This window comes from Camelus bactrianus, chromosome 11, assembly GCF_048773025.1.
Source record: "Camelus bactrianus isolate YW-2024 breed Bactrian camel chromosome 11, ASM4877302v1, whole genome shotgun sequence".
NCBI lineage: Eukaryota > Metazoa > Chordata > Mammalia > Artiodactyla > Camelidae > Camelus > Camelus bactrianus.
In genome coordinates, this window is record NC_133549.1 from 42,124,161 (window position 1) to 42,132,921 (window position 8,761).

Sequence of the window (8,761 nt, forward strand, 5' to 3'; positions counted from 1 at the left end):
GAAATGGAAGAAGACACTTTAACTACTAAAAAAATGTCTCTATTGTGCATCACGAAATTAGTTAGGAAAATAACAGAGTTCCCATACCTGCTTAGCAAGGTAGAGTTTGGTTATAGAAGATCTCTTGGTCCTGGAGCGATATACATGGAGTAGCTGCCAAGGGGCCAGGAGCCAGAGGAAGCCCAAGGGAATCCACACCAGAACAGTTTGCTCAAAACAAAGTGGCAGGTCCACCTCTGGGCTATCTAGGAATGAGGAATTCTGGAAGACCAAAACAAAATGGTTGTTGGATACACACATTTTTGAAGAGAGGAAAGCAGCCTCTGCCTACTCTCACCCCTACCGTTGCTTCTAAACAATTATAACACAGTTTTGTTTTTTGTTTTTAATGGAGGTACTGGGGATTATACCCAGGACCCTGTGCAAGCTAAGCATGTGCTCTACCACTGAGCTATTACCCACCCCCCACCCCAACTCAGTTCTATATCCATATTCAGCCTGACTGTAGTAGAGAATAACCTTTGTTTTGTTGGAGGTTTACAGGGACACCATGACCTAGCCCACAGGGATGGCTGCAAGAACAAAGAATGCCTGCAGCAAGATTACAACAATCAACTACATCCCCTCCCTCATTTTTTTGTATAAAAGGACCCTGTATTCTGACTAGAGCAGGATGGTTCTCCAAGATGTTAGTCTGCCATCCTCTTGGTCTGCCAGCTTTCCGAATAAAGTCGCTGTTCCTTGCCCCAACACCTCATCTCCGGATTTATTGGCCTGTCGTGCTGTGAGCAGAACAAGTTTGGACTCAACAACATGACCATTTAACTATTCAACTCCACTGATACAAAGTTGCCATTTAATAACATTTAGTGACTTTTCTGGCCAGTCCAATCTCTAAAAACCTTTCTTTCAGTGATTCTAAGTGAATTTCTCCAACAACTATTCTGAGTAAACTTCAACACCACATTTACCAAGTTGTGGCAAGAAGAGGGACCATTCCTCAAGTTGTGGGAAGAGGACCGACCCAAAGGGGAGAATACCCCTGAGTTATAAAAACTTCTTTTTCTAGCTTCTAGCACTGATTGAACTCACTGGCAGACATTCAAACAGATAGGCTTCATGCTTAGTTTTGAGCTTAATGCTCAAAAATGCTTAGTCATACTCCAATAATTAATCTCCTATGGCCCTGAGGGCTTCTGTCAGAACTCAAGGGCCTTAGGGATGGGAGCAGCAATGGCACACTGGAGGAACGCTTATTCTCATCAAGTTTTCTCCCAGTCTTTGCATTCTGCAAAAATAGAAGTGTCTTGTGAGGTGAAGGTTGGGGCACCAGTTCTTATATCTGAGTCATGTGGAGGTATATTTCTCTTTTCTTACAAATAAATATATTTTGCTTTGTACAGCTGTTTGCACATACTCTTAAAGATTGAGGTGCCCTGACCAAGATGATCTGTCAGATGATTCTCAGAGAGAATTCTCAGAAGGCGGCCTGGCGAGATCCTGTGGCAATCTTAAGCCCCACCTTCCTGTGGTATACGTGCCTCGGCCTTGAGGCCCAGGTTCTTTCCAGGATGGGAAATGCCGCCTGAACTTCTTATCTAAATTATCTAACTTCAGAATGCAAAAGAATTACCTAAGACAGTTAAACTATTTTAACAAGCTCTCTAGGTGATTCTGATGCTGATGCCAAGAGTCTTCAGATCACACTTTCTCAAAAATCACTAAATTTCTATTCCACTAAACCACCTGGTACTCTTGCTTACCCGGTCTTGAAATTCTCTGCTCTGATGGTTCAAACATTGTCCCAGTTCTCTTTATGCCCAAATTTGCATCCCTAGCCTCAACTTCTAGTCCGTATTTTTATTACTAATTGCCAGATACTCTAGAACATATCAGTATCATTTCGACATCAATATATCTCAACAAGACTCAACCATGGACCTTCTCTTCTTCCTCCATCCTCCACAAACTATATAATTTCCCCTCATAACACTGATGAAACTGGAAGCCTTTCCCCTATTTCTCTTTAGAGCAGGCAGTTTTTCAGTTAGCTAATCTAAGAAGAAAGTCTGGGACACAAATTAAACATATGTTAGAGAATAAATATATTATCTCTCCCACATAAAATATCCTCTGGAGATATGATGACTTTTCTTAAAAAAAAAAACAAAAAACAAAAAACTGAGTATTAGACCAACTGCACATCTAATTTTTCTGTTTGTTATTCTAGGCTCATCTAATACGTATTCTGAGTCTGAGAAGAGTCAGTGAGGACAAGTGTAATTTCTTACCCAAAAAGTAGAGTTGCAGAACTTTTCCAGCATGATTCCTGGATCACTTCTGGAATGAAGACTCCTGTATGACTGTGTTGTTTCTTACTCACTCTTTCCCTCAAAGAAGGTGGAAGGCAAGTAGCAATGTGTTATCTCCCATTCTGATGTCCTGATGTTCCAACAAAGGCGGGTCTTCTGACCTTTCATCCCAACAGTTTAATCATTAACCTTGCTGAGATGTGTATTTACATCATCCCAGTGGATAGATATGTGACTGAAGAGCCCCGAGGACAGGCAGACGCACTAATTCCCAAAATACCAGAAACTTCTGCTGATGTGTAGATATTTAAAAGAAGCCCCTGAAAGATGTCAGTAGAGCCAGCTGTTGCCAGCCTTTCCGGCTCCTGAGGACACCTGACCTAAAAAGAGAAGCATCACTGGGGAGGGCTTGTACTCCTAAACATGCCATTTTACTTCTGCTTTCAGGCCTTAGAGTTTATAGAAATGTGAAATATCCTACTTCTTTACATTTTTAATTAAGAACTAGAATTTAAAATATGGTTAAAAATAGTGTAAACTTTGTTTGAATCAGTCAGAGCTTAAAATAGCATATCCAATGTGAACCTACCTATGTATATGTAATTTACGCATTTATGCAATAAAATGTTAATTTAGCTGTTAGGATTGTGAACGAAAAAATACTGTAAGCCATATCAGTAAACAAAGAATGCCGAAGCCATCAAGTCATTGGCCAACTCAGGATGCACACAAGAAGGGAGGCCGGTCTCTGCAGCCATACTGAGAGGACTCAGAATATGAAAGGACAGGATACTGGCCTTAGATAGCTAGGTGCCTGTCAAAGGAATGATTTCAATGAGCCCAGACCTTCGCTCCTTGTCATACATAGAAAAGTGCTAAATTCTTTAACTTGAGATGTCTGGTTTTCTTTTTAATGTTCCAACTACCTGGTCTTTGCTGTAAAACTCCTATATATTCTGGCTTCTCCCCTACCTCTTGGGAGCAGTCCCTCTGAGTGATCTAGGAGGCTGTCATCCTGGGCTTGAAGGGCTTTGAGTCCTCAGAAATGTCCACCGAATAAAATGTAACTCTCAACTTTTAGGTTGTGTGATTTTATTTCAGTCGACAGGACTGTGGACCATTTTATTGTCCTTTTTGCTTGTCTGTATTTTCTGATGTTTCCATAATTGTCAGCTATTATTTTTGTAATAATATTTTTAAAGCAAATTATTTGTAGTGTGGTAAAAAAAAAACCTGTAATGTAAAATTTACCATCCTAACCATTTTTAAGTGTACTGTTCAGTAATGTTAAGTACAGTCACACTGTTGTGCACAATCTCCAGAACTTTTTCATCTTGCAAACTTTTTCATCTATACCCATTAGACAACCACCTCCACCCTCCTTAGTTTTTCTTTTAAAATCAGGGCACATTGAGGGGCGGGTATAGCTTAGTAGTAGAGCACATGCTTAGCATGCATGAGGTCCTGGGTTCAATCTGGTACCTCTGTTATAAAAATAAAGTAAAATAAAATAAAAGCAGTGTACCCTAAAATAACAGCAGCTGGACATGCTTGCCAACATATTAAAGTGTAAACACCATCATTTGGAGGATCATGTGGTACCATTTTAGTTGTTAACACAAAAAAACACTCTTCGTTCTGTGGTATATACAGACTGTATCTACAGAGATTAATTAACAAAACAAGAAAGTAATGCATACTTTAATGTATATATACCATATAATTTAATGTATATTTTAATGTCTGGCCAAAGGTTAACTATACCTTTGGTTACCTCAAATTCACAAATGATAAAAATATTTACCACTAGTACAGGTGGATATGTTCTGGATTATTAATATCTGAAAGGAATATAAGTTTTATTTAGACATTCCTTTAGTTATCTTCTCATAAGATAACCATAAGATGAACTTCCACACTTTTCTATGTGTCTATAGCAGCGTAAAATGATTTAGGCCTTGGTATGAAGTAAGATCCAGGATCAGATAAAGGAATGACATCAGTATAGTGACTTTGGCACAGACCTCTAACCATACCAACAGAATCAAGCTGGAAAGATGATGTAATTATAGATTTTTAAAAATCCACGGTGAGGATACAAAGAAATCTAAACGAACCAAATGACAGCTTGGTTTGTCTTGTAGGCCAAATCCAAATTGACTTGTTTTTGTCTGGCCCTGGAGCTAAGAATGGTTTTCACATTTTTAACTATAAAGTGTGAAAAAGACTATTCAGCATGAACAGAATTTCAATAAGAATTTCTCAGTTTTGCCTCTTGCCCCCAAAGCCCAAAATATTTACTATTTTGATCCTTTAAAGAAAAAGTTTGCCAACTAAACTCCAGAAATGACAAGACCTTTACAAGACAGGAGAGAGGCACAGAAGATTTCATCTCTGCCTGGGAGCAAGGAGGAAAAATATACCATAAGGGGGGTTCAGGAGAAACCAGTCTATATTCTAACGAACTTTTCCAGGCCATGTGTGGGGCTAGCATTATAATTTAGAGGAGCCCCAGAAACAGACTGCACTAACCCCAACTCTTTGCCACACTGGACTTACTAAATGCTAAAAACAGTACGACAAAATGGGAGGAGGCAGTTAGGAGAGCTGAGAGTAAACACCTGGCATTCTAAGCTTTCACCTACAGAAAGTTAGGGCAGAGGCGAAAGAGCTGAGAGAAATCCCTCCAATGCAATTACACCTTCACAGAGAGTGAGACAACCCCAATCATCCTCGGAACAGCCAAGGGAGGCAGCGGGGCTGAAGGAGGTCTCCCAAGAAAACAGAAAGCAAGGAGCAGCAACGAGGGTAAACAACCCAGAGAGCTTTAACCAAGATTTTCTCAGCTGGGTCCTACCATCAGAATCAAAACAAGTACACAGCCTCAAGGTGAATCTCATTCCAGCTTACCCAGATCCCACAGGTCCACAGCTCACCTTCCCTGACTCTTCTGGTGAGTGGTACAGGTAGCGATGGAGCTTTTTGGCTCTCACCAGCCGAAACGTTTTTCAGAGTTGCATTTATCAAATTATTCTTCCCCTCTGGCATCAGTGATGTGGGATTTTGGCTGTCTCACCATTCACTGGTGGTGATTTCCATCAGGTAGCGTTCAACAGGAATCCATTCTGTGGCAGGTGGCAGACAACAGGAAATTTGGGTTTTTTTAGCCTTGAATTTTTTTGTCTTTCATAACTCTAATATTGCTGTTACTGAATCAAATTGGGTCTGCTCACTCATGCACAGTAAAGCCAACCTACTGACATGAGGTGGTGGTAAAGGAAAGTGCAGCATTTATTGCTGGGGGCAAGCAAGGAGTCCAGGGCAGCCAGTACTCAAAACGTGCCGATGGGTTTCGGGAAGGCATTTTTAAAGGCAAGGTGAGGGAGGGGCTTCCCAGGGTAAGTGATCAGCTTGTGCACAATTCTCTGATTGGCTGATGTTGAGGTAACAGGGCGGTGTCAGAAGGTTATCAATCCTTAGGCGCCAGTAGGTCTGGGGGCTACGTGCTCATGATCATCAAGTAGTTAATTTCTTCCATTTGGTGATGATTTTAGCATCTGTAAAACAACTCAGGAAATGTGAATCAGATACTACTATCTAGGTACTTCAGAGAGGAGCTAAAGCAGAGGATATGGGGGAGGGGTCTGTCCCAGGAAGGTCCCATCGGGTCCTGCATAGTTACATTTCCTGGCATTTATAACTATGTTTGAGACTGTTCTTATTATCATGTGCTTCTGATCAGAGTAAGAATACATTGTGTATATTGGATGAACACCAATGTGTAATTCTAAGGCTCAGAGCCTTTCTCTTCCCTCTAAACCTCTAGCTTTTTTCATGTCTACCCATTAGTTGTCAATATCTGTTAAGTGGAATTCCTGTGCCAGGGATGACAAAAATATACAGGAACTTTTGACTCTAATAAAGGACAATATTTAAGTGGACTTAAAACAGAAAGGAACAAAAATCACTAGCATACAGGTGTCAGCTTTCTTTGATTAGCACACTAAAGTTTCTAAATTAACACAGAAATCCAATTTAGGTCCCTTCAGGACTCTTTAAATAAGGCTAGAGAGAGAAAAAAACTATGTTATTAAAATTTAGGAAATTAAAATTTTTAAAATGAGGCTCCATTACATAAATTAAGGTTTATACATTGCCAAACTCTAAGCAAGTTTTATTCTTTTAAAAAATTGATTGAAAAACAATGCCAGTATTACAGTTCCCTGCCAGATTCAAAAGGAAACCATGAAATGACTCAGAATCACTGTAATGATATTCCTCCAAGGGATCCGAATATGTCTTTTTGCTGTCAACTGAAAAAAAAAAGCACACCCTAAAAGTTGAGAATTATGTTTTATTCGGTGGAAATTCTAAGGACTTCAAGCCTAGGAGGCAGCCTCCCACATAGCTCTGAGGGACTGCTCTGAAGAGGTAAGAGAGTAACCAGGGTATATAGGAGGTATATATAACAAAAACCAGGTAGTTGGAACGTCAAAAGATTACTGTTAATTAAAGAAAACCAGACACCCCAAGTTAGTGAATTTAGTGCTTTCTTTGTACAGGAAGATGCAAGATCTGGGCTCCTTGAAATCATTCCTTTGATATGCACCTTTGCTATCTAGGGCCAGTATCCTGTTCTTTCCCATCCTGAGTCCCTTCAAGGTGCACTGTTGTGGGTGGCTGCAGTGGCTGAGGCTTGGCAGCAGGCAGCCCACTTATCTCCATCCTGAATTCCCTCAGGGCTCACCATCAAAGGTGGCTGTAGTGGCTTAATGGCTGCTACATCCCTTGTTTACTGATATGGCAGGCAATGTTTTTCATTCACAGCTCCTTCAACTCAGTGATTCTCAAACTTTTTGGTACTAGGGCCCTTTTTATATTCTTAAAAACTTATGAGGCTCCCAAATAATGTTTTTATGTAGGTTACATCAATTGGTATTTACTATGTTAGAAATTAAAACAAAAAATTTAAAATATTTATTAGTTCATTTAAAAATAACAAATATATTTCATGTTAACAAAAATAATGTATTTCTATCTAAAATAACTATCTTTTCCAAATTAATTTAAAAATACTGAAAATTTTTCACATTTTTGCAAATAGCTTTTAATGTCTGGCTGGACATCCAGACAGCTGGATTCTCATATCTGTTTCTTCATTCAGTGTGTTGTGATATCACACACTATGCGGTTTCTAGAAAACTCCACTGTACACTTGCTAAATAATGAGAGTTTTAAAAGACATATTACTATTATAATGAAAATAATTTTGACTATGCAGATCCCCTGAAGTGTCTCATAAACCCTAGATATCCCTAGGCTACACTTCGAGAACCACCACTTTTATCTTAATAATTTTAAATTCCTAATAGAGAAAAGCACCTCTGTTTCCACCTTAAATATGGCTATTTTATCACAATTAGTTCCTCTGGTTTGCTAGAGGAGTTAATTTTTTTTTTCATTTTATGAGTATGAAATGTTTTCTGAGCAAAAAAGTGATATATTTTGTCTACCTCTGGAGAAAAGGAATAAAATAGATTATAATCTGTATTAGCTCTCTGTTTTTTAATATAGGTGATTACATAACAATCAGTCTAAGTTTAAACCCAGATTATTACCTCTCAGTTTCTGTGGGCCAAGAATTCAGCCAAAGAGGAAATGTCTTGTCTCTGTTCCATACTATCTGAGGTCTTAGCAGGCAGACTTGAGGCTGAAACAACTGTGGGATCATCACTCGTGTGTCTGGCAGTTAATGATGGTGTTGACTGGTGGCCTTGCTGGGGCTGTTGGCAGAACGGCCTTTTCCTGTGCCTTGTGCTTCTTCACAACATGGCACCTGAGTTCCAAAGGCAAGTGTACTAGAGAGTGAGCAAGCTGTAAACTTGTCATGATCTAGCCTCAAAAGTCACATACCTTCACTTCTGCAATATTCTGTTTTTCAGAAGTACATCACTAAGCCCTACCTACACTCAAGAAATTAGATATCACCTTTGAAGGGAGATATGTCAAATTATTTGTGGACTTATTTTTAAAACCACTGTTACAGAAATGACAGGCCAGCCAAGAAACAACCACCACTCGGAGGGTTGGAGTACTCAGATTTATTACGCCAGCAGGCTCAGAGGGGCTTCTGCTCTGAAGCTCTGAGCACCTCCAAGATGTGCACATGAGGTTTTATAGGGTTAATTACAAGCTTGGGGTATTTGGCCAATAGGCATGGAACAGCTTTAGCAGCATCATTATCACAAAAGTAGAGGCAGGGAGGCAGCAAACCAACATTTCAAGGCCAGATATGTCTCTTTGAAAATCCAGCTGGCTAGCAAAAAAAAAACATGAACAGGGAATCAGTAAACCGACACTAATTAACTTAGATTTACGAGTTAGCCCAGCAGAACTCAGATCAGTAATCCGACACTTGTTACACTTAGATTTGTGAGTTAGCTTGTTAG

At 39.6% G+C, this 8,761-nt stretch overlaps 1 protein-coding gene across 3 annotated transcripts in view; it reads right to left on the bottom strand.

Annotated features, from left to right (window-relative positions):
- The window catches only part of ABCC2 (ATP binding cassette subfamily C member 2), a 59,927-nt gene extending 54,287 nt beyond the window's left edge, over positions 1-5,640 (bottom strand). Inside the window, exons 1-3 of one of the 3 annotated variants that reach the window (XM_074373781.1) lie at positions 5,249-5,640; positions 2,292-2,473; positions 88-261 (exon numbers count right to left, since the gene is read on the bottom strand). In XM_074373781.1, coding sequence (XP_074229882.1) covers positions 88-261; positions 2,292-2,324 — 207 coding nt within the window. In that variant the 5' untranslated portion in view covers positions 2,325-2,473; positions 5,249-5,640. Of the gene's footprint in view, positions 1-87; positions 262-2,291; positions 2,621-5,248 lie in introns of those variants that run through there. The other 2 variants (XM_010971059.3, XM_010971058.3) reach the window with 2 other exon arrangements.
- Between the last annotated feature and the right edge of the window lie 3,121 nt (positions 5,641-8,761).